General features: G+C 30.4%; 12 protein-coding genes and 2 non-coding genes across 14 annotated transcripts; 6 read left to right on the top strand and 8 right to left on the bottom strand. All coding sequences in view use genetic code 12, as the record gives it.

Annotated features, from left to right (window-relative positions):
* Positions 1 to 54: 54 nt before the first annotated feature.
* On the bottom strand, positions 55 to 1,912 carry LEU5 (coenzyme A transporter; the record flags this gene model as incomplete). Its single annotated transcript, XM_064883262.1, has 2 exons — positions 1,728 to 1,912; positions 55 to 1,289 (listed from the first exon to the last, which is right to left on the bottom strand). The coding sequence occupies exons 1-2, from the start codon at positions 1,828 to 1,830 to the stop codon at positions 55 to 57; spliced, it is 1,338 nt and encodes a 445-aa protein (XP_064737009.1). The 5' UTR covers positions 1,831 to 1,912.
* A 557-nt stretch (positions 1,913 to 2,469) lies between these two features.
* On the bottom strand, positions 2,470 to 5,009 carry NDT80 (transcription factor). Its single transcript, XM_064882453.1, has one exon. It carries the CDS (start codon positions 4,595 to 4,597, stop codon positions 2,804 to 2,806), a length of 1,794 nt encoding a protein of 597 aa, XP_064737008.1. The 5' UTR covers positions 4,598 to 5,009; the 3' UTR covers positions 2,470 to 2,803.
* Positions 5,010 to 5,915: 906 nt separating this feature from the next.
* On the bottom strand, positions 5,916 to 5,988 carry RJT21DRAFT_t121. Its single transcript has one exon. It is a non-coding gene; the product is annotated as a tRNA-Phe (tRNA).
* Positions 5,989 to 5,999: 11 nt separating this feature from the next.
* Positions 6,000 to 6,072, bottom strand: RJT21DRAFT_t120. The gene has a single exon. It is a non-coding gene; the product is annotated as a tRNA-Arg (tRNA).
* A 1,432-nt stretch (positions 6,073 to 7,504) lies between these two features.
* RJT21DRAFT_98995 (NAD(P)-dependent alcohol dehydrogenase) lies at positions 7,505 to 8,927 on the top strand. The gene has a single exon (XM_064885758.1). The coding sequence runs from the start codon at positions 7,717 to 7,719 to the stop codon at positions 8,827 to 8,829; it is 1,113 nt and encodes a 370-aa protein (XP_064737007.1). The 5' UTR covers positions 7,505 to 7,716; the 3' UTR covers positions 8,830 to 8,927.
* Positions 8,928 to 8,964: 37 nt separating this feature from the next.
* RJT21DRAFT_52587 (uncharacterized protein) lies at positions 8,965 to 10,585 on the top strand. The gene has a single exon (XM_064884936.1). It carries the CDS (start codon positions 9,098 to 9,100, stop codon positions 10,526 to 10,528), a length of 1,431 nt encoding a protein of 476 aa, XP_064737006.1. The 5' UTR covers positions 8,965 to 9,097; the 3' UTR covers positions 10,529 to 10,585.
* Positions 10,586 to 11,109, bottom strand: RJT21DRAFT_52602 (RNA-binding signal recognition particle subunit). Its single transcript, XM_064884937.1, has one exon. It carries the CDS (start codon positions 10,976 to 10,978, stop codon positions 10,643 to 10,645), a length of 336 nt encoding a protein of 111 aa, XP_064737005.1. The 5' UTR covers positions 10,979 to 11,109; the 3' UTR covers positions 10,586 to 10,642.
* A 501-nt stretch (positions 11,110 to 11,610) lies between these two features.
* Positions 11,611 to 13,473, top strand: RJT21DRAFT_109332 (uncharacterized protein; the record flags this gene model as incomplete). Its single annotated transcript, XM_064879894.1, has 3 exons — positions 11,611 to 12,289; positions 12,323 to 12,583; positions 12,692 to 13,473. The coding sequence occupies 3 exons, from the start codon at positions 11,611 to 11,613 to the stop codon at positions 13,459 to 13,461; spliced, it is 1,710 nt and encodes a 569-aa protein (XP_064737004.1). The 3' UTR covers positions 13,462 to 13,473.
* Positions 13,474 to 16,443, bottom strand: FZO1 (mitofusin). Its single transcript, XM_064885757.1, has one exon. It carries the CDS (start codon positions 16,263 to 16,265, stop codon positions 13,584 to 13,586), a length of 2,682 nt encoding a protein of 893 aa, XP_064737003.1. The 5' UTR covers positions 16,266 to 16,443; the 3' UTR covers positions 13,474 to 13,583.
* Positions 16,444 to 18,409: 1,966 nt separating this feature from the next.
* On the top strand, positions 18,410 to 19,411 carry RJT21DRAFT_775 (SDR family oxidoreductase; the record flags this gene model as incomplete). The annotated part of the gene is made up of 1 exon (XM_064885221.1): positions 18,410 to 19,411. One exon carries the CDS (start codon positions 18,410 to 18,412, stop codon positions 19,409 to 19,411), a length of 1,002 nt encoding a protein of 333 aa, XP_064737002.1.
* Positions 19,412 to 19,937: 526 nt separating this feature from the next.
* RJT21DRAFT_87813 (ureidoglycolate hydrolase) lies at positions 19,938 to 20,567 on the top strand (the record flags this gene model as incomplete). Its single annotated transcript, XM_064885541.1, has 1 exon — positions 19,938 to 20,567. The coding sequence occupies one exon, from the start codon at positions 19,938 to 19,940 to the stop codon at positions 20,565 to 20,567; it is 630 nt and encodes a 209-aa protein (XP_064737001.1).
* Positions 20,568 to 20,592: 25 nt separating this feature from the next.
* RJT21DRAFT_128291 (uncharacterized protein) lies at positions 20,593 to 21,430 on the bottom strand (the record flags this gene model as incomplete). The annotated part of the gene is made up of 2 exons (XM_064882913.1): positions 20,633 to 21,430; positions 20,593 to 20,610 (listed from the first exon to the last, which is right to left on the bottom strand). The coding sequence occupies exons 1-2, from the start codon at positions 21,416 to 21,418 to the stop codon at positions 20,593 to 20,595; spliced, it is 804 nt and encodes a 267-aa protein (XP_064737000.1). The 5' UTR covers positions 21,419 to 21,430.
* A 97-nt stretch (positions 21,431 to 21,527) lies between these two features.
* On the top strand, positions 21,528 to 24,191 carry SEC15 (Rab GTPase-binding exocyst subunit; the record flags this gene model as incomplete). Its single annotated transcript, XM_064879893.1, has 1 exon — positions 21,528 to 24,191. The coding sequence occupies exon 1, from the start codon at positions 21,576 to 21,578 to the stop codon at positions 24,189 to 24,191; it is 2,616 nt and encodes an 871-aa protein (XP_064736999.1). The 5' UTR covers positions 21,528 to 21,575.
* A 47-nt stretch (positions 24,192 to 24,238) lies between these two features.
* RJT21DRAFT_52552 (uncharacterized protein) lies at positions 24,239 to 24,722 on the bottom strand. The gene has a single exon (XM_064884935.1). The coding sequence runs from the start codon at positions 24,622 to 24,624 to the stop codon at positions 24,286 to 24,288; it is 339 nt and encodes a 112-aa protein (XP_064736998.1). The 5' UTR covers positions 24,625 to 24,722; the 3' UTR covers positions 24,239 to 24,285.
* Positions 24,723 to 24,725: the final 3 nt, after the last annotated feature.

Here is a 24,725-nt window from a genome sequence, read left to right as displayed (position 1 = left end):
TTATTATATATATACATGAAACATGACAAATGCAGTAATGCTAAGCACTAAATTCTAAATTCCTAATGAAATTTTAGCTCGTTCATAAACATAGAACGAACATGCAACCATAGGTACCACTTTAATATAACCAATACTTAATCCTACAAAGAATCCTCTGAATCCATTTTCTCTAAAGATTAAATTGGCAGTAGATCTAAATGAAAGAAATTGACCCTGATTAATGGCTCCTCCAACTTGCATTCTTCTTCTAATAACTTCAAATGGATATGCCGCAGTTTGAGAACATAAACCAGCTAATCCACCAGCAATTAATTGGGCATATGCTTTTAATGGAACTCTTGTATCACGAGAATTAACTTGTTTATTACCACCAGTGGATTTAACAACTATTGAAGATGGGTGTAATTTTGATTGATCATTTTGAAGAGTGAATGCTGATAAATATTTTGAACGAAATATATCATGAATTAAATCATGAGTATAAAATGATACACCAGCATATGGAATCATTCCAAGAATTGTTGGAGCAAAACCACGATAAAAATTAGATAATTTTAAAAAGTAAGGTGGGAAGAAATTTCTCAGGAATTTTAACCAATTAGGATCATTTACTTTATGAGGAGGTCTTTCACTAAAAATGCTTGCAATTGTTGAAGTTAATCTACCTTTATGATGAGTTATAAAATATTTATGTTGTGGATGAGTTAATTGATGATGTAAATTTCTTGTTTCAAATGCCATTCTAACTCTTACAAGATCTAATGGATATGTGAAAAATACAGATGCTAAACCAGATAATGAACCTGCCATAAATCTACGAATAGCAGTTTCATAATTATCATTAGGAATTAACATTGATCTAATTTGTTCATAAGCTACAAACTTAATAGCAGCATAGGGAAAGATTCTTAATAAAGTTACTGAATGACCTTGATATAAACCCCAAAATCCATCACTAGCCCATATCTTTCTGGATGCACTAAATAAACCAGAGAATTTACCTCTATATTTTAAAAATTCTGGATTTGAAGTTTGAAATAAAATTTTAATACGATCTAATGGAGCAATTAAAGTTTTGGCTGCACTACCAGCTATTCCACCAGCTGTTCCTGATTTTAATACATATTCAAGAGATTGTTTATCTATAACTTTCACATGTTCAAATGGAGTTGATTGATCATTTACATTGGAAGATTCTTCCGGAGTTACTGTGAGACGTTGAGGAACATAGAAAGGGGTAGAATTTGTATTGGTTGAAGTTGATGAGAAAGTGGACGGTATTAAAGCTGATGAATCATTTCGTATATTGGAAGATGAAGATGATGATGAAGGTGATGATGGGTGGCATGAAGAGTCAAATGCCAATCGTTTTTCGGGCATTTAATGAGTTAAATATGAGGTTGGTAGTTGGATAGGGTAATGACTAATGGTTTTCTATTGGTATTTGACGATTTAAGTAAAGTAATACTCTAATATAATAAAAATTAGACAAGTATAATGTAATACTGATGATATGAATTACTGTTTGTATAACGGTAAAGTACTGGATCCAGGGACAATATAATGGAAATATAATAATACAGGGACAGTATATGAAAGGGGATGGATATGTTAGAAAGATCTAGTACTGGGTAAATATGAGAATGTAATGGGAAAGTCAATAAATAATGATAAAGATCTGCTTAAACTAGTGCTGATTTGTGAACTACTGGCTCCGAGCTCACTCGCTAGGAAATTTGTTTTTCCTGATTCTTTCTTTTCGGCAATGGCGCACGCCTCCACAAACCCAGTTAGTGAATTAGTGTCAATTAGTGTTAGCCAATACATAAACAGAGATAGCAAAACTGATATTTAAAAATAATAAGGACAACTATTATACTCCAATGAGGTACTACTACAAAATCTGTGGTATATGATAATAATAATAATAATAATAATAATAATAATAAAATCGTACTTAGAGTATATAGTTACTACTGCAAATAAATCATAATAAGACCCCATACTCCGAAGGCCCCGGAATTGTTCCACTACAAGATAAGCATAAAGTAAAAAGATTAACTCGTATATAATAGAAGTAAATGAAATTGGCTCAGAATAATCCATAATCTCATGACATGTGCACACCCCACAAGTGTCAGTCGCAAGTCTGGTCCAATTTTAGTGAACCGAAGCTGAACGATTTTAGGTCGCTTTGTTCCGCTTTGTGGTGAAAAATTTTAGTGAGATTGCGGGGCAACAGCGAAGACGAGGGGCAACGTATAATCTGACTACACAAACCCACACCTGTTTGACAGGACTGTACAAAGAAAGTGTACTAATAGTACGTTAATATGATAAGAGTATAAAAATAATGATAATAATAATAGTAATAAAATTAATAATAATAATAATAATAATAATATAATAATAATAATAATATAATAATATAAATTATATAGTAATATAATAATAATAATATAATAATAGCAGTATCAAGCAAGCCTATAAACAGAAGTACGAAGGAGCTTTGAATGAATAAAAGTATAAAAATAGTAACTAAGCAATGAAGGTATAAAAATGATTATAGTAAAATTACAGGGGGAGTTTTATGATTCTTTTAGTCGTTCTCGTTGATGACTGACATTCGATACATTCGCATTAGCGATGGGTCTAATTGGTGTCTGTTTTGTCTGTATCTTTTCTTTTCTGTTCTTTTCTTTCTTTTGTTTTATTTTGATTTGGTCTGGTCTGGTCTGGTCTGGTTTTGGTTTATTTGTTTGTATCTTTTTGTATTAACGACAATAATAACCAGTTAAGTTTAGGTTTGAATATGGCCCCTATAACCAGAAGTTCTATCTTTATGATAATTGGAAGGAGATCTACCTCTAATAATTAAAGGAGGAGTTTCAATTGAGCTTAATAAAATAGGTTGAATTTGTAAATCTTCATCTTCAATTATACCTAATAATTCAACATGTAAAGTAAAATATCTTGAATTAGTTGAAGCAGATTTAATTCTAATTGATGAAGTAAATTGAATTCTTTCAAATCTTGCAATACGAGCAATTGAATCACTTGGATAATTCTTAAGAATTGAATCATCTTTATTAGAATTCAAATTCACATGATGATAATAATCATTTCTATCAAAATAAAATATTTTATTCATACTTTCAATTTTATTACCATTTCTTTTATTACATGAAGCACGAACAGTTTCATGGTCAGGTAAATCACCTGGAACAGCAGGATAAATTGGAGGAGGAAATTGAGGTCCTTTATCTCTTTTAGCAGTATGTTGAATTAAACTAATTGATACATCATCATCACTACATTTAGCAACCAATCTAATGGCAAAATAACTAATATCAACTTTACTTCCTAATTGAGAGTGATGAAGTTGAGGATGATGTGGATGATGTAAATGTCCATTTCCATTACCATTACCATTAACACTACCATTGGCTCCATTACCTCTAGCTTTATCAAATGTATAAAATTTATTATTAATAAATCTTTCAAAATTAAAATTTTCAAGAGTAAAAGCAGACACTAATGTGAAATAGTTTCTCTTGTAACCAATCCAATTACCATTTTCACCAATTTCAAATCCACGATCAATACGGGCTTCTAAAATAGGATTAACGACCATATCGTTACCTTTACAGTAAATTTCTTGATGGTGTCTAGTTTCACTGAATTGAGGTCCAACACGAAACAAATCAGTCGAACGTGGGGCAACTTTACGATTGGCTGGAGGTTCAGAATATTCTTGTTCATGAGATTGACTAACTCCTGCTCCAGTTCCAGCCAACATATCAAGATGATGATGGTGATGTTGTTGTTGTGGAACTTGAACTTGTTGTTGGTGAAGAACTTGTGATTGTTGAGGAATACCTACTTGATGATGGCTCAAATGTTGTTGTTGAAGTTGTTGGTGTTGATGATGAAGTTGTTGCTGCTGTTGTTGGTGAAGTTGCTGTTGTTGTTGTTGTAGCTGTCGTTGAAGCTGTTGTTGATGTTGTTGTTGTTGTTGGAAATGAGAATGATGTTGAGGAGTAAGTGAAGTTGGAAATGATGGCAATTGTTGAGTTAATTGTACATTTAAATGATCTTGTTGATCGTGATGATGATCAGGAGCTCCATATTGAACAAGATGATGTTGAAGTTGTTGTTGCTGTTGTTGTTGTTGGGCAGCTGCGGCAGCTGCGGCCGCAGCAGCAGCTACTGGATTATGACTGAGATGGTGTTGTTGGTGTAACTGATGTTGAGGAAGTTGCATTTGTTGTTGACGAGTCAACTGGGGATCATGGATTGAATGTTGTTGTTGAGGAGTTGTAGAATGGTATAATTGTGTATGGTGAGGATCATATTGATGATGTTGAGGTTGAGGTTGTTGAGGCTGTTGATGATGTTGAACGTGTTGGCCTGAGGCTTGAGCAGTTTGACTTTGGTGTTGTGGCTGTTGAGTGTTTACTTGTTGAGATGCTTGTTGATTTGGATAATGGTGAAGATGGTCTTCATCTTTAACTTGAGGTAAGCCACCAACGACTCCAGTGGTGTCATCTGGGTTTAAATTCGGATCGTCATTTGCTAAACTAGTCATCATCATACTGGTGACTTAAAGGAGGAGGTGATATAGTCCTAAACTCTTCTAATAACTCTAGTTCTTTACTGGGTCTGAATCTTTTCAGTATACCTTTGGCTTTGTCTCTCTTTTTTTCACTTTTTTCTGTTTTGTTACCTGTTTTTTATGTATGGCTAGGCGTACCTGTCTGGGAACTATCTGCTGTTTCCAAGTCAAAAAGAAAAAGTCTGAAGTTTTTTTGAATATTAATCAGTAAGCTGAACGACAAGTTGGTAACTGGTTATTACTACAGATTAGTTAAAACAACCACTAGTTAACGATACTAAATTATTATAAAAGTCGGGCTTCTTCGAATAGTAAAAAAAAATGTTGTTGATCTGATTATTGCTGTTTTGTTTTTTTTTGTCTGCCTTAACTATGTATATTAAAAAAAATTATAATGAAAATTTTCCTTTTGAGTAACCAATAAATTATAGGCATGTCCTGTATATGGCGTCGTTTCCGAAAAATGACACGAACTATTGGAATTATAAATAGACCGGTGAACTGAGGGTTTTGAATTTTTTTTTTTTATTACTATTACGTGATTCTACTACACAGATTACTATGGTCTGTCTGGTGTTGTTCTACATTGATTATTGAATATGGAACGGCTATTATATCGCCTACTACTTACTTCTAATTCTTACTACTATCCAATTATTCTTTTAGTCGAGCCGTAGGTTTGGCCCGGCGCACTACTACAGAAAAAGAAATTTTCAATTCTTTTTTTTTTGCCTTTTTTTTTTTCTTTTCCGCTATACGAAATTTCTAACCTAGACCGTTACTGTACCACTCTTTGGTCTACCTTCTCTTAGTACTACTTCGTACCACTTAGTACCACTTATTATATCTTAATGTCTGTCTTGACGTGTATCCATTAATTTATTCTCATCCCATATACTTGTTTATATATTTACTTGTTTACTTATTTGTTTATTTACTCATTAATTTAATTCTGGTTGGTTATATATCTTCTTCAATATACTATGTAACAATTCCTGTATTTCGCGCAGTATCTTTATTTTTTTTGTTTCAATCGCCGTACAACTTCAATATCTTAAACGGCCCAGCCCCAAACAATTGAAACGGTTAGTATTATTTGTTACCATCTTGTACTGCATTTGAAGTTAAATCCATACCGCGCCTTACTTTTTTCATTCTCTTTTTATTCTCGTTTAAATATTGATTGACCACAGTCCATAATCTTCGCTTTCGTCGTCGTCCTACTTTTCTAACTTACATTTCAGAGAATTAAATACCTTCATTCTTAATTTTCAAAAATCAAATTAGCAAAAAAGAATGCGATTTCTGTGGATCGAACACAGGACCTTCAGATCTTCAGTCTGACGCTCTCCCAACTGAGCTAAAGCCGCTTTCAGGGAAGAACCCACGCCGGGAGTCGAACCCGGAATCTTTTGATTAGAAGTCAAACGCGTTAACCATTACGCTACGCAGGCGCTTTTTGTTGATGATAAACTTGTTACGCTTGTGGCGGTTAGCATAAATCACGTGACATTCGCGTGATAATGGCGTGATTTTTATCACGTTTATGGTATTTTCACGTGAGAATGGTGTGAGTTTTATCACGTTTTAATAATTCTCTCTATAATTTTGGGCTACCAGTTTTAAAGCTCAAGATAGTTTTATTTAATAACATCATTTTCAAAACTTAATGAAGTTGAAAAGTGATTGATCTCATAGTATTACAAATCTTAGTTATTTAGAAGCTAATATTTTAAAAATAATTTATTAGTAAAATGGAAAGTTTTAATTCAATTTTGCGATAAAGTTTGCCATATCTTTTTTTATTCTTTCATTTAAAAGTTATTATACATCTTGTTATATTGATTATGAGTTTACAGCAATTCTTTTCACAAAATTTGTTCAAATATCATAATAAGGATACTTTTAGCTTCTGAAAATATGTGTATATACTGTGATTAAGTAATTGCAAAATAAAAGAATGCGAGAAAGAATTAACTCAAGAAATATAAAATGCAGAAGAGAAAATGAACAGGATTAGACAGATAAGGAAAATGTAATACCCAAAATTGTAATGCCCAACTTTTAATAATGGGACTTAATAGTACAGCGTATACTACTCTTAAAAATCATCTAATCTAATTATTATTTAACGTACATACTGTATAACGCATTTCCCTTCCTGTGCATTAATTGCCATCGATAATTAGTGTATTATGTGTAGGTGTCGATTTAGCAAGGGCATCGTTGCACTATTAATTGTGCTCAGTTGGAAATAAAATATGCTTGAAGGACTGTAGGGGAAAGCTCTTTGCGGATCATCTTCAGTGAATGGAAGTGATGGATCTTTCTATAGAAAATAGTGAGATACATAAACAAAGTATTTTGATCAAGAATAGTAGTGAAGTCATTAAGTTGCAAGGAAAAAAACTTCGGAACGGATGAAAAGTCCTTCAATTATCCTTATTAATAATAAAGACCCATTGTTATCCGTGTCACTGAGTTAAGGTCTAAATATCATACAAAAGTTCGGCCTTAGATTTTGCTTAATAAAGGGTTGACTTACATAATCGCATCAGATAAAGAGTACTAAATTCAAATATTTCATATCTAATCAGATCATACTCTCTATTATTTATCCCACAATATACATGACTATTACATTGTTTTTGCTAAACTTGGAAGAGATAGAGCAAACTTCGGCTGAGCGATGGTTCGCATCAGGATATTTCTGTGATACATCGAGCTTTGTCTCTCGGCCTTACCGCATTGGGACAATTTGGCTGATGTCAAAAGAAGCTGCTCGCTAAAAAAATATCCGAACTGTAATTGTTCGGTCCCGGAAATTGCCTGTTTCGGTGTTGTCCATCTCAGAAAAAGCGCAAAAAGTGCAAAAACTCTAGCAACTGGAAATTTTCAAGTCCGTTCAAAACATGTGGAATGCAATGGAATAGACATCAACGGCATTTAATTAAACATATTAGTAAGAAAGATGAAAAAATTGAAATTTGGGTCTAATGATTATAAATAAGATGGTTTGCACATCTTTAATCTTATCTTACTTTCTTTTTTACTGAATCATCAATAAATCAAATCAAATCAAATATACAAATAATAAAATGAGTGCAACTAAAGTTCCAGAACAATTTTCCGGTTTCGCAGCTGATAGTCCAGAAACTTGGGACCATCCAAAGCTTGTTAAATATGCTCCAAAGAAATTATTACCTGTCGATATAACCATTCAAATTCAAGCTTGTGGTGTTTGTGGTAGTGATTGTCACACAATTAAAGGTAATTGGGGTCCTTACAATAGACCAGATTTAGTTGTTGGACATGAAATTATTGGTAAAGTTATTGAAGTTGGTAGTCAAGTTACTAAGCATAAAGTTGGAGATATTGTCGGTGTTGGTGCTCAAGCCAATAGCTGTGGTGAATGTTCTAGATGTAAATCTAACAATGAACAATATTGTCAAAAGGGTGGTGTTTTCACTTATAATGCCCCAGATCCAAAAGCTGACAATTATATTACCCAAGGTGGTTATGCTTCTCATGTTAGACTTAATCAACATTTTGCTGCTGCAATTCCAAAGAATTTAGATATTCATGATGCTGCTCCATTACTTTGTGGTGGTTTAACCGTCTATTCTCCAATTGTTAGAAACGCAGGTCACGATTTAACTGGTAAGACCATTGGTATTGTTGGTATTGGTGGTTTAGGAGCTATGGCTTTACAAATCTCCAAGGCTTTAGGGGCTAAGAAGGTTTATGCTTTCTCAAGAACAAACTCTAAAGAAAAGGATGCTAAGGCTTTAGGAGCTGATGAATTAATCGCTACCAAAGATAATGCAAACTGGGTTGCTGAACACTTGGATGAATTTGATTTAATCCTTAACTGTGCTAACTCTGGAAAAGGTGCCAATTTAGATCCTTACTTACAAGTCTTAAAATTAACTGGTGTTTTCGCTAATGTTTCTGCTCCTCCAGCTGATGAAAAATTAGAAATCACTCCATTCCCAATGATCTTAAATGGATCCACCATTAAGTCTTCCGCCATTGGTTCTATGAAGGAAGCTGATGAAGTATTGAAATTATATGCTGACAAGGGATTAAAACCATGGATTGAAAAGGTCGCTGTTAGTGAAGATGGTGTTTCTGAAGTTCTTTCTAGAATTGATAAAGGTGATGTTAAGTACAGATTTGTGTTATCTGACTTTGAAAAGTTCTTTAACTAAATAAATAAAAATATTATCAAGTAAGTTATTATTAATAATTATAAATAGTCTTTAGCTTTTATTGATGTTTTATTAGTGAAATATATAAACAATATTAAAAATCCTATATCTGATTATATTTGTAGCTTTTAGTAGCCTCTTTTTTTTGCAGTTTAAAAAAAGTCGTGCGCATGTGTCCGATTTGATAAAATGTGGGACAGTGAGTAACTATGAAAGTATACAGTAAAGATGTACCTTAATTAGTAGTCTTTTATACATAAAGTACACTATGTCAAATACGCTAGCAGGCTGGATAAATAGAGCATTAAGAGGATCATCACCTTCGTACCAACAACTTGGTAATAGTACAAACGCTGCAAGTAATAGCAATAGTAATAGTAATAGCAATATTAATTTACCAGGTGCATTTCCGGAAGATGAAGAAGTTATAGACCCTAATAGACTTCGAAATCATTTCAATTCTCATAACATATCATTATATTTTAAGAAGTTATTGCAATGGATAAATTATCTAATTATTAAACCAATTATAATTGTATTGGTTGTAAGTTTCCGAGTATTGGCTAAGATCATTAATGTTATCTATTTCAAAGACAGTGGCGATGAAGTACTCCATGGTAGTATAGTATCAAATACTAATAATAATCATATTAATAATATCAATGATCCTATAGACAAAGTCAATAAATTCATTCGTGATTTGGAAGATAATTTAACTCCCGAACAATTATCACAATCTTCTGCTGACAACTACTTACCACCATTTTATCAAGGAAGTTATACTCAAGCCTTATATATGGCAACTAATAGAGCAAAGTTCTTATTTATCTACTTAACCAATCCATATAATGAGAATTCATCAGCTATATTTAAGAAAATCATTACTAATCCAACCTTTATATCATCATTCCAAACTAATCCTGAACTTTTGATTTGGGGTGGAGATTTAACTAATCCAGAAGCTTATCAATTAGCTAATAGTTTAAATGTAACTAAATTCCCATTCCTTGGACTTATGTGCTTAACAAGATCTACAACAATGACTCAATCAGGTCCAGTTAAAACATCACCAAAAGTTTCATTAGTTCTGAAATTACAAGGAGGTTTATTAACAAATAATAATGGAGAAGATCCAGATATTAATAATTTGATTAAATCTAAATTCCTTAAGAAAATTGAAAAATATTCGCCAGAATTAGCATTAATAAGAAATGAATTAAGAGATAAATTTATGAGTCAAGTCTTACTTAAACAACAAGAAATCAATTATAATAATTCCTTACGTAAAGATCAACAAAAGAAGAAAGAAAAAATAGAACGTGAATTAAAGAAACAATATTTACAATATATAGTACCTAAATTTAGACAATATCAAACCAGTCAACCTGATACAGCTAGAATTGCTATTAAACTTAATAGTGGTAAAAGAGTTACATATTATTTCCCAAAGGATAATACTGTTGAAGATATATTTATAATGGTGGAATTAATTAATGAAGGATATCTCGAAGATGGAGAAAGTCTTGTATTGACAGATGATGAAGCTAAGAAGAAATTTGAAGATTTTAAACTTAATTTCAAATTTAAATTAGTATCACCATTACCTCCTAGAGTAGTATTGAATAATGTTATAGATCAACCAATTAAAGATATCGATTCTATTTATCCAAGTGGATTATTGATAATTGAAGATTTATAATAATAAATAAATAATTTTTTATTATATACAAAGAAATTAATGAATTAAAAGAAATGTCTATTTATACATAAAGATCATAACAACATCAGAAAAGTTACAAATAATGCCCATAACTTATTTACTAACTTTCCCCTTTTTGCTCTTTTTCTTTTCCTTCTTCTTTAAACCAACAAATCCATTCTTGATGATTTGAATATATTCTTGCCAAAACTGATCTAAATCACCAGTATCAACAACAGTTGATAATTTAAGCTTATCTTTCTTAGTATCTTTCTTATCTTTACCATTCATAGTCACTCTTATTAAAATTGGATATTGATCTTGTGATGATTCTTCAAGGTCCAAAGAAGGCTTCAACCTCTTTTGTGTGAGGTATACTGAGCTTTTCCCATTATTGGTGGTTAGTACCTCGGTGAACTCCTTTAAGAACTTGTGATTATCTGCTCTCATATTGGATACTACTTAGGGTTTAATAAGTACTCTATTGTATAACTGTCGTAGTAGTAGTGATGATCCATATTGGGTGGCCGCACTGAAAAGTCGAGGAAGGAAAAGTCGTGCGAATGGGTCACATTATATATAAGGTGTAATGTACGACTCGCTACTATTTACTGATAGTATAGTACATCGAACTAGACCCTTATACCATTATACTTTATGTAACTTCTTGTGTACAGTATATACTATAAGATCACTACATAGCAGAATGTTATGACTCTCTCTACTGATACTATTCACTCTACTCTCTATCTCTCAGAGTCACTCTCTCACTCTCACTCTCTCACTCATCCCACCCCAGACCAATGGGGGCCCACATTACGTAAGCCTTATCTCAAAAAAATACATCTGAATTACGAGATTGAAATATTACGAGATTATGTCAAATCTACTTATGGTTATTAACTAATTAGGTTGCAAATACTTCTGGTGACGCGTGGATGTGATAGAATTGTTACTGTAGTTGATATTATTATTATTGTGAATTCGTTAATATTCTAAATTCAGTTGTATATTATTATTTAAAAGTCTTATTTCATTTTGTATACTTTTACCCCCATTTTTATTAAAAATATAAATAAATCATGCCAGAATTAGGTTCTTCATCTACAAATCCTTTAACCAATATAAATGGTTCACAACATACTACTCAAAGATTAATAGCTTTAGGAATATCAGTATTTGTTTGTATAGCGTCAGGTACTCCTTATCTTTATGGAGTTTATTCACCTCAATTAGTTAAACAAGTTGGATTAACAGCATCTGATTCAGCTACTATATCATTAGCAGAAAATATAGGTTCAGGATTTGGTGGATTACCTGGTGGATTAATTATAGATCATACTGGACCTCAAAAGAGTATATTAATGGGATCAATTTGTATTTTAATTGGATATTTTAGTATTTATAAAATGTATCAAGAAAAATGGGGGAATTTACTTTTATTATGTATATCAATGATAGCTATGGGATTTGGTTCAATTACTTGCTTTTTTGCTACATTAAAGGCAGCTCAAGCTAATTTTCCAAAACATAGAGGAACTGCTGGAGCATTTCCCGTAAGTTCTTATGGTTTATCTGCTACATTATTTTCAATTATTGCCGCAACATTTTTTAAAGATGATACTGGTGGATTATTAAAATTTTTATCATTATTTTGTGGTTCAGTAACATTCTTTGGATCATTTTTTGTTCATATTTATTTAGATCAACATGATGATCATGATCATGATCAAATAAATAATCAAATAAATGATGAAGAAAGTTCAATACCAATTAAAAGAAATATTTCAAAAGATCCTTCTGATGAAACAACGGTAATGCTTATGTCTGATTCAAATAATAATTTAGATGAATCAACTCCGGCAATACCTTTACCTCCTCCTCCAATTTCTGCTAAAATGGAAAGATCAGATTCTTTACCTGGTTCATTCAGATTTTGGGGTTTAGGTTCTAGAACTCCAAGATCTTCTGTAAGTTCACAAGCTGAAGAAGTAGCACCATTTCTTCAAAGTATTAGAGATCAATCAGCTGCTTTATCAGCCATAAATGATAATAGTCCATTCAGAAATGATGAAACTAATTCAAATAATTCTTCTCAACAATCTCAACCTCAACCTCAAGTTCAAAAACTTCAAACTCTTAAAAATAAACCATCAACTGCAGGATTATCTACTACTTCATCATCAACTAGTTTAAATGCAATTCCAACTAGAACTCCTATAAGTATTCCAAAACCTCCAAAAGCAAATTTATTTGAAGTTGTAAAAGATCGATTAACTGATAGAATCTTTTTAACTCATTACTTTATTGTATCAATTGTCAGTGGTATTGGTCAAGCATATATTTTTACAGTAGGATTTGTTGTTACTGCCCAATTTAATTATGATGGTAATAAAAGAGATGTAACAGGTTTAGCTTCATCAGCTGCTACATTACAAGCTTTACAAGTTTCAATTATATCTATTGCATCATTTTCTGGAAGATTATTTTCGGGATTTTTAAGTGATTTCTTATATAAAAAATATCATATTCAAAGACTTTGGATAGTTTTAGTTACTATTGCTATATTAAGTATTGGACAATTTGTTACAATTATAAATGTTCATAATCCTCATTTAGTTACTTTAGCTTCAGCTATAACTGGTGGATGTTATGGGCTTGCCTTTGGAACTTATCCTGCAATTATTGCTGATAGTTTTGGTACTAGAACTTTTTCAACTAGTTGGGGGTTAGTATGTACAGGACCTTTAATTACTTTATTTATATTAAATAAGTATTTTGGTTGGATTTATGATGCAAATACAAATCCTGATGATGGAATTTGTTATAAGGGAAATGGATGTTATAAAGGAGCCTTTGAAGTTAGTTTTGTCTTATGTTTCATAGTGTTTATTGTTGCATCTCTTTTAATTTATAAACAAAGAAAGAGATAATAATATACTTTTTATTGTTTAGATTAATAGAAAATATACAAAACATATCTGAAAGTTAATTATTTACAGCTTAACAAGACATATATATTATTATTATTATTTACACACACACACACACACATTTAATCAACCACATTAATACTCTCTAAATCAATAGATTCAAGTAATCCTCTTTGATAACCAATCTTCTTCTTTAATTCATCGAAATATTTAAAACTTATTTCGGCATCTCTAATTGAAGTTTCCAAAGTTTGTTTTTCCAGAATTCTTTTATCTATAGAAGTTTGAAAATTATTAGATACTTGTCTAGCTGGATAATTTAATACTTGTCTACATTCCTTTACCATTCTAGTAGAATTTTTATGAGAAAATTCAAGTTGTTCAATTTCTCGTTTTAATTTTTTAGCTTGTTTTCTTGGATAAGCATTTGGAATATCACTAATTAAATAATATACTGCAAATCCAGAAACTCCAAGAATTATTGGAATACCAACTTTCTTTAATAATTTAAAATTTAATAAATATCCAAAATCATATAATTTTCTTAAAAGTGCTCCAGTAGTTAAAATTTTACCTGAAGAATAAAGTAGTTGTAAAGATATTTGACTTGGAATATTTTCTTGTCTTAAACTTGTAACACTTTTTGATACACTAGTAATAACAGATACAGGATTAAAATAATTAATTTGAGTTTTGGTTTGTGATATATACTCTTTTGGTAATCCTAACCATAATAAACATGAATCAATTGATGGATCAATAAAATCAAATACATCAATTGGGAAATTTAATTGATTTTCAATTAAATCTCTCTTTCTTGTAAACATTAATTCTGATTTAAAAACTTTATCATGTAAAAATTCTGAACCTAAAGTATCTTGTCCAACTTTGGTAATTTCACTAACTTTTTCTTCAGTTATTTTAACTACATTAAATTCATTGGCTTCAACTGATTTTAATATTTGTTTAATCATTAATTGTTGAGTTGATCTAGCATATTCATAAATATTTTGTAATCCTTGATATTTAACAATTGGTTTATCACCTAATTCATTAACAACTTTATTAATATTTCTTTTAACATTCTCATAAATTTCTGATGCAGTACTTTCAATAATTGAATTAATAATTTCACTAACTTTACTACTTTTTGAAATCATTTCATTATATTTTGGTGCCACTCGATTATTTAATTCTTGAAGTTTTTCATTCATTTCTATTTTATAAACACTTTGATTAATATCTGATAAAGTTTGTAAATCATTTAATAGATTAGCAATATAATTCTTGGCTGGTAAAAGTTTAGAAATAGATCTCTTTTCTAATATAAACTTTCTTAACGAGGCTTCTAATTGATCAAAATCAGGATAATTATTATCATCATTATCTCCATTATCATCATTTCCATCTCCATCTCCATCTCCATCTCCATCTCCATCAGGAAGTTTATCTACAATTTCACTAGAACTAACAAAATGTATAAAATCTTTAGCACTCTTATAAGTATCAGGAGATAAATTTTTAACTTGATCTAAGATTCGATTCTTACACTTTTCTTTATCCTTTATATTATCAAATCGATTAACTACAATGAAAACATATCTCTTTTCTGCTGCAGCCGTTGAAATAAATTCTTTAGCTGATAATGTAAAATGATTTTCTGAATTTACCACAAATACAACCAAATCAATTTCTTCTTGTCTTGAAAATACTTGAGTAGTTTGATAACTATCCATATTTAAACCTGGGGCATCAATTAATTTAATATCAATGACTCCATTATGTAATAAACTTTCTTCTAATGAACGATGATCTAAAACATAAACTTTTAATAAACTATATCTATCACATTCATAAACTAAATCTTCAAGTTTTTTTAAAGAATATATTTCATAAGTTGATTCATCACGAATATTATAATCTTTTCCAATAGGTACTGCATGCACTTGTTCAATACCATTATTTTCTTTTGATGCATCAATTACTTCACAAAATACTGAAGTACATGGTTGTTGATCTTCAGGAAGTACTTTTCTTCTTAATAATGCATTACAAAATGTTGATTTACCAGCATTTAAATCTCCAGTAACAAATACTTTAGAAGTTGTATCATCGACTCTATCCTTTAAATTTAATAAATATTTAACTAATTGTCCAAATTTTTTTTCTAAAAGAGTTGCAATGGATTTTTTATCTAATGTCGAAACAATATTATCATTTTCATTACTATGACCATGACCAATTTTTAAATTTAATTTAAGAATTTTAAAATCAGGTAATTCCAGTTCCAGTTCTAATTCTAATTCTTGATCAATTTGAGATTTATTTGTAGATTTTTCAATTGCTTTTAATGCTGATGTATTATTTCTTACTAAAGCTAAATGAGCCTTTTTTGAATTTAAAAGTATATTATTATCATCTTCAATATCAGTAGGATAAAAAATTGGTCTTACTTTATTTTCATTACTTATTTCATATATTAATTCAATTGTTTGATTTATTGATCGATCTAAAGCAATTTTATTTTCATTATAATGAAGTTGTTTAAGTGAAGTATTTAATCCCATACTATTCTTTCGATTTGTTCGGAAATTTTCAACAACTGATGATGATCCTTCTCTTATACCACTTTGTCCATCTACTAATGTAGTTGCTTCATTAGAAAATCTACCTTCATGAGGTATATACATAATATTTGATGGATCATTAATAAGTGTTATTGTCTCATCATCACTATTATTGTCACTGTCATTATCTTCCGCCAATTCTCGAGGCTTTAAATTAACAAAGTCCTTATAGCTCATCCCGGACTATATCAACTTTCTAATTTTTAAACTTATTAAGTACTGACTTGTTATGTTATTACGGTCTGGGGTAAATGGCAAATTGGTGGCACAATTTATTTTTATTTTTATTTTTATTTCATAACATCATGAAAAAAATGAGAATCGGTTATTTCTCTTCTATTATGTGGATCACGTGCATAATGATCGATCGATCGATCGGCTAACCTGGTAACCTCATTGGCTGCAAAATCATATTCATCCATTAGTAGTGATTACCTTGTAATTGTAAAAGTTTAATAGGTTATTTATATGGTTGTGTGGGTTGGATATATATTTGATACTAAATACTTATATTAATGTGTGTGTGTCTGTTCTACAGCTCAGCCAAGTAACCATCAGTTACTAGTACCATCAAATAATTTTGTTAATTATGGGAAATATATGGGTATTTAAAATTGAATGTGATACACCTACAGTATATAGAAGAATAAAGTTTTAGAATATAAAGAATACAAGTCACTGAAGTAACTACTGGCCTATAAATTCAGGATTTTTCAGTATTTATACATTACTATAATCTTGCGCCGTCTAATACAGGACAGAATTATGCTTCTCCTCATTATCTGTTCGATGTGAAAGATTTTGCCCCCCCACTAAGGACAGATAAAGCAGTCACTTATCAGTAATCTTCTTCTGCCCTTCTCTTACATTTGTCACTATTCTGTACTATTCATGCTCATCCCTTTGTGGACTCCTTACAATTATTATTTAGCCAGTTTCATTGTATAAACATTTATATACTAGTGCTTATTCTCCCCACTTTTTTCCTTTATTAACTCTAAATAATAAATTTGCGCCTAATTTGGCTAGCTCTTTCGGTTTGTCAATTATGAGTATTTCAGGTTTTTCCAGAAAAAAATAGTCATCCAAATTCCAATACAGTATCTGGAAACACGTTAAGGAATTATTTTTTTCCTTCTTCAGAAGAATTAGCATATTTTGGCTTTTCTTTAATTGCTGGCTTGGCTCGTTAGTATGATTTTATTGTAGCTAATTATAATCATATGAAATATATTATCTGTGCAAATGAGGGATTCATTGATCACTACTTTGCTTATAGCATAGTACTATTTTTGATTGACAGCCAGAATATCTCCTAAGTTAGGAATAGTTAGAGAACAAATAATGCTCTATACTACTTATCATCTTCGTTTGAGTAATCTTCAATATTGCGTTGTGCGGCACACTGACCTTTTGGAGCCCGAGCTTAAGGTCCGTTTAAAGAACAATGGAAACTCCAGGTTTAGGTATATTTGTTAACTACTTGTATAATTCATTCGTGGGATTAATTTGATTTGATAGTTTATAGGAAGCTTGCTCTCTAGGATTATATATACCCTGATCTAACCTTTTCAGGTCAGTTTTACGATCTTTTACCGTATCATCTTCAATTTAAGTGAAATATCCTCCATGATTGATTATGGCACATGTTCTCAACATCACTGGTATTCAGAGGATATCATCTGTGAAGAATTCAAAGAGCGTTACCTGGTCAGGATCATGGTTCGCATCGGTAAATTAGTACGAAGGCTTGACAACCTACCGTAGTCTTCTAAGCCGCGATTTGAGGAACTAAGCACCTTCGTAAGGTACGCTTTGTAATACGAACAGAAAAAATTCAAATTGAACAACATACGATCAATAAAGAATGCGGTCCAGTTTTGTATTAATAATCCTAATATGACAATAAAAACTGAAGATTTTACGGACGATCCATACGTATCCTCCAATATGAAGCTAATATAGCGTCAATTTGATATAGTGAGCTCAAACACTCTTCCGAATGCCCCACTTTTCTATCACCTTCATTGTGATTATTGTTGCAAATTTTAGCTATTGGTCACCCATGGTATACCCGTTTTATGTAGAACAATTATAGAATGCAGATACGGTTAGGATTATAACTTTGTTAGGTAATTGCCCATGTTATCATGAACATCTTAAAACCGTACTGCTTATAAATTTTGTTGGCTTATCAACTACGAACCGATTCCACGATTTCAATATTCACATATAAATAAGTAGATTTTATCAAATTTCTACATACTGATTCTTAAGTAACATTTATCACTACCTTATATAAATAAATCTCTAAACAAAATATGACTAATTCTAATCATACTACCGTTCTTATTTCTGGAGCAACTGGTTTCATTGCCCAACATATTATTTCTCAGCTTCTTGCTAAGGGTTACAAGGTTGTTGGTTCAGTAAGATCAACTCAAAAGGGTGAAGGTTTAGTTAAGATCTTTGAAAATTCAAACTTCTCTTATGAAGTTGTTCCAATTCTTGAAAAGGAAGGTGCCTTTGATGAAGTCTTGAAGAAGCATCCTTCTGCTACTGTCTTCTTACATACTGCTTCTCCAGCTACATTTGAAGTTGAGGATAATGAAAAAGATATCATCATTCCAGCTCTTGAAGGTACTAAATTCGTTCTTAAATCAATAAAGGAACATGCCCCACAAATCACTAGAGTTGTTTACACCAGTTCAATGGCTGCTACTGGTACCGCCGCTGAAATCTTAGGTGGAGAATTCAAAGGTGGTGAAGATACCTGGAATAGCATCACTTATGAACAATCCAAAGAAAATGGGTTTAATGCTTACTGTGGCTCAAAGACATTTGCTGAAAAGGCTGCATGGGATTTTGTTGAAAAAGAGAAACCAAACTTCACTCTTAGTACCATCAACCCTGGTTACGCTTTTGGTCCTCAAAATGCTGCTCCTAAGACAAGAGAACTAAATTCTTCAGCACAAATGGTAGCAAGTGTGTTAAATGCCACAGATTCAGTCCCCCCAATTAGTGGTCCTTTCGTTGATGTGAGAGACGTTGCAAAAGCGCATATTTCAGCTTTTGAAACTGAGAAGGCTCAAGGTAAGAGATTTGTCCTTTCAAACAGTGTTTTCAATGGTCAAACCATCTTAGACATTATTGTTGCTAACTTCCCTCAATTGAAAGACAAACTTCCAACTGGCACACCTGGTGTTTCAGTCTCTGGCCCTACCGCATTTAATGACAAGAACGCAAAATCAATATTGTCGATTGATTATATTAGTCTTGAAAAGTCTGTTGTTGATTCAATCAAACAAATTATTGATCTTTAAGCTTAGTGACTATAGAACAATTAATATTTTTTTAAGCAGACTTTTTTATGTATTAACAAATTATATATCTTCTTGTATATGAATCTTCTAATAATTTGACAACGTAACTTATATAGATTACATAAATAAATCAACATTTCTATTCCCAATTTAGTTTGGTAAAGAAACTCTGAATTTTAATCAGCTGTCAAATATAATTACCTAACACTTTATATAACGACATAGTTATAATCAGAAATAGATATGTATGTTAATCAAATAATATATAATTTTATTAGAGAATTTAAAGCCCAGATATATCTAGGTAGATGAAGTTAGGTGAGGGAGACCATGCTTCCTATGAAGTATCAATTCCACAAATGAATTATACAAGCAGTTAACGAATATATCTAAACAAGCTGTAAAATCCAGTCACGTGAAGATAACGGCCAAAAACAATCGCAGATAGCCGAAGGTAAATCAAAGTTGATAAAGTCAATTTAATATCATACTGAAAATTGAAAATTGAACTTGTATACAAGTAAGAATGGTTCTAAAGACATTCGATGTTTCTGGTAGTACTCTGATAAAGGCAGAAATATTAACACCACATTCATTTGCACCATTTGGAGGAGTAATTAGTGCAGATCATCAAATTGCAAATGCTCCATCTTCCAGTGCAAATTATGGTACTGCCATAAAACTTCATAAAGTTGCACCAATTGTTAACAATTATTCAGATTCTTCAAGTGGTACACCTGCCACAGCCAATTGGAATATATTTAGATGTAAAGCTCCTACACATTTAATTAAAACTAACGGTAAAGAGAAAACCTATTTATCAAAAGTTCTTGAAAGACATCCATTTTCTACTCAAACTTTCCTACCATTAGGTCAAAAAGCTCAACAGGCTTCTTATCTTGTAATAGTCACTAAAAGTGATCCATCAACATCATTGCCAGATCCAACTGAGTTGAAGGCCTTTATATGCTATGGAAACCAGTCCATTACTTATGGAGTTGGTACTTGGCATGCTCCCATGGTGGTAATTGATGAAAATGTACCGCACATTGATTTCGCAGTATTGATCCATGAGAATGGAATTTCCGAAGAAGATTGTCAAGAATGTTATTTTGAGCCTGGGTTTAATATTGAATATTCTATAGATTATAAATAGTTAATGAATTGATCCAAAAAGTTATTCACATACTTTTCCTTTTCTGCTTCATCCAATTTTTGTACTTCATCCTTGGCTAATTTCAATTTAGCAAAGATTTCGTCGAGATCTAATTTTGAATTTACTTCTTCTTCTTCTTCTCTTTCTTCTCCTTCCGAACTTAGTAGTCCCCTAGTCATTTCATACATCTTTTTCTTTTTATTATTATCATAATTTACATTCTCTTTGGTTTCCATATGTGTCCATTCATTTGATTGAACTATTTCAACTATTCTATCCTTCCCCACTGTTTCATGATATTCATTACGACCCAGTTTATCAAAATCTATATACTCATAACCATTTAAAATGACCAAATCTTCTACATCTTCATTCAAATCATTCTTATCTTTAGTTGATGTTCCAACAATGGCAATAAATCCATTCCAATCTCGATCACCAACGATACCATTCCTAATTTCATTGATTATTTCGATCGAATCAGATATATCATTGATGGTATTGTCATCTAATGAAATACAATAGATAAATCCATCTAAAACATCTCTCAATTCAGAACATTCATCAGAAAGAAATTCATCTTTCCATTTCTTTAAACTACGCAATTTATGCTCAACTGAATATTCTTCTTCTTGTTCATTCCGAATTTCAGGATATTCATCCACTAAGATATTTAAGTTAACACTATAATATTTAGTAGATACTTTTGACTTTATAATGATCCCACTATGTGAACTTTGAATCTTATCATCATCCACTATTTGATCATATACATCATCACAAAGTGTCTTCGATATTCGAAGTTTCCCACTATGAGGAGCACCCAATATCAATATATGATTGGGAATCATTGCTACCTGTCTATAAACGGTTTGGTAAGACTATTATCCTAAAAAAATCAATTTTTGAGGAGGTTCGCGATAGTTTGAATAATTTCCATACTAAACAAAAATTATGAGTGTTCACTATTTAAAATAAGCATAGTACAAAGAAAATCATTAAGTAAATATGGTACCTTCAGTTTTGAATGGTACAAATGGTCATGGAAAATCTAAGAATGTAAAAGGTAAATCAAATGGATCAAATGGAAATGGTTTAGTGGATACAATTCCATTAGAGAATTTACTCTTAAGAGACGATGATATATTCGAAACTTCACTTAATTCAGAAGATTATTTGGATAGTTTAGCACCTATATTAAAGGAATCTATTAAAGCAAATGGATTATCTGATTTAATATCCAAATTAACTGTTATTGTAGATAAAAAAGATGAAGAATTGAATCAACTATCATTAGATTCAACTGATGAAATTAATGCATGTATTGATTCAATTGATAAAATTAATGAAATATCATTTACATTAAATTCCAATCTTAATGAAATAAGTAAACAATTAAATAAATCTGCTCATGATGTAATGTCAAAAAAGAAGTTTTTAATTAAATCAAAGGAAGTTTCAACTCAAATTACAGAAACTCTGAATGTATTAAGTGAATGTATACAAGTATTAGAAATTACTAATAAGATTCATGATTTAATTAAAGCAAAAAAATATTTTAATGCTTTAAAATTAATTGATGAACTTACAAATGTTCATTTAAATAAAGTAGAAAATTTCAGTTTTGGTATAAAGATTTATGAATCAATTCCCCTTTTAACTAAAATGATTAAAGATGAATCATTTGATAATCTTTGTAAATGGTTATCAATTAATTCTGAAAGAAGATTATCTACTATTAGTGATGGACTATATGAAAATTTATATAATTTACAAAAGAATTGGTTTAATTTAAAAAAGAATAAACCAACTTTTAAACCTTATAAATTAAATTCACCAGTTGAAATATCTTTAAGAGATCCTATATTAAATTATAATATTTTTGAAGATGAAACTTTACAAATAAGTTTGGATTCATTATATGATGTAATCTTAGTATATCAAACATTACATGAATCAGATAATTTAAATAATTTATATCATAAAGAATGGATAAAGAAATATAATAGAGTCATTTATCCTATAACACTGGCTGCAACTGTAAATTCTTCAAATATAGTAAAATTTGATGGTTTACCAGCTTTAGAAACTTATTTAAGAAAAATTGCTGCTTTCTTTGTTATGGATAAACAAATTAATTTAACTACAAAATATCAATTAAGATTAAATTTAAATGCCGATGATTTATGGAATTCATATGTATCTAAATTAAAACCAGTTTTATTAAATTTTCTAAGAACAAGTCATTTTAAAATAGAAACTTTATCTGATTTTAAAGATTTAATAGGTAACTTTATACAAATCTTAGAAAATTATAATTATCGAATTACTGAATTATATGAAGTTCTCATTGTTATATTTAAAGATTATTTTGCTCCAATGCAAATTCAAGATTTCTTAACTGATTTTAAAGAATCAATTCAATCTGATCATTATATGCCATTAACTATTGATGATAAAGCTGATTATGATGGAATAATGAGTTTAATATTTTATAAAGATAATGAATCATTTGCTCCATCAAATGTTCGAAAGATGCCTATAACATTCCCATTTAGTGAAGATTATGTTCATTTTTGTTTAGGTATACGTACATTACTTAAAGAAATTTTAGCATTTACCGATCAACATTATGGTTATGAATTAAATGAAATTAATAATATTATACTAAATGATATATTTGAAAGAGTATTAGGTAATGAAAAAGGTTATGGTATTGTAAGTTTTATGCATGATTTTATTGTTAAGAATTCATCAAATAAGGAGATTACATCTCAAAGTTATACTAATTTGGAATATTATTTATATGGTATTTATCAAATTGGTAGATTAGTTAATAGAAGATTAAGATTACATACTGGTTTAGGTATTCATAATATTGATGCTAATGATACATTTACATTAAAAGCAGTTGAACATTTCAATACATTAAGAAAATTCAGTGAAAATACTATATTTGAAATGGTTGATAGTAAAATTACAGAATTATTAGATATGGTTGAATATAATGATTGGTTACCAACTATAAAAAATACTGAAGCTAATTTCTCCATTAAAGATTTTGCATTATTCTTGGAAAATTTATTTACATCTATTTTTACTAATTTACCTCATACATTAAGAACATTAGGTTTATTTAGAACTTATGATTTTGTGGCTCAACATTTTCTTACTATATTAAAAGAGGCACCCTTCTATAATCGAACTGGGATAGAGAATTTTGATCTTGATATTACATATGTTGAAAATTCTATGAAAAAATTACATAGAAGTTATAAAGATAATGAAAAAAGTGAAACAGAAGGTAGTGTAAGTTTGGAATCTACATTTAGAGATTTAAGGCAATGTATAGATTTATTAAAATTAGATAATTATGAAGAATTTGTTAAGGTTCCAGCTTTTAGAATGAGACATTTTGATAGAGTTAAATTTGAAGATGGTATGAAATTAATTCAAAAAATGCATGGTTATGATTTTGATATTGGTTCAAGAGTTAATACTCCAATGGAAGATGTATTAAATGCATCCAATTTAAGTGTTGATCAACAATCGATTATGTCTAATAATACTACTTCAAAATTTGCTCAATTTACAAAATTTATGAAGAAAAATGATGATTACTAAATTTCATTAAATATATTATTTCTATATAGTTAACCCAGTCGTAAATATATACAAAATTATTTGTTGGTTATATACCAAATACCAAAATAATCTTTTACTTCCATAACCATAATTTATACCATTTACGTGAAGATTCACGATTTATAAGTTCAGCTTGTTTCTCATTAATTATATCCTGCACCAATTCTTCTAATCTTTTTGATTCTGCAATAAGCTCTTTTTCTTTATTCTCATATTCAAGACTAATCCACCATGAATGTAATAGTATATAAGCTGATGAAGCTATTAAGAATGTATGAAATAAAGGATTAGAGAATTGTTTAATTTGTGGTTTAGGAGGTTGAGCATTTTGTAATTGAGAAAGCTGTATAGTTGAATAGAATCGACTTTTAGAAATAGACCTAAACGCTCCAACTCTTGTGATAGATCTCATGATAATGAATGTGTTAGAGGTTAGTGGCAGTGGTAGTGGTTGTGATAATCAGTGTATCAGGAGAATTTTTGTGATGTTTTATCCAAAGGCCTGCTGGGAAG

This window comes from Scheffersomyces amazonensis (assembly GCF_036850825.1).
Source record: "Scheffersomyces amazonensis strain UFMG-HMD-26.3 chromosome Unknown RJT21scaffold_6, whole genome shotgun sequence".
Taxonomy (NCBI): domain Eukaryota; kingdom Fungi; phylum Ascomycota; class Pichiomycetes; order Serinales; family Debaryomycetaceae; genus Scheffersomyces; species Scheffersomyces amazonensis.
Note: the sequence above shows the minus strand (reverse complement) of the source record. Positions and strands in the feature narration are given on the sequence as shown.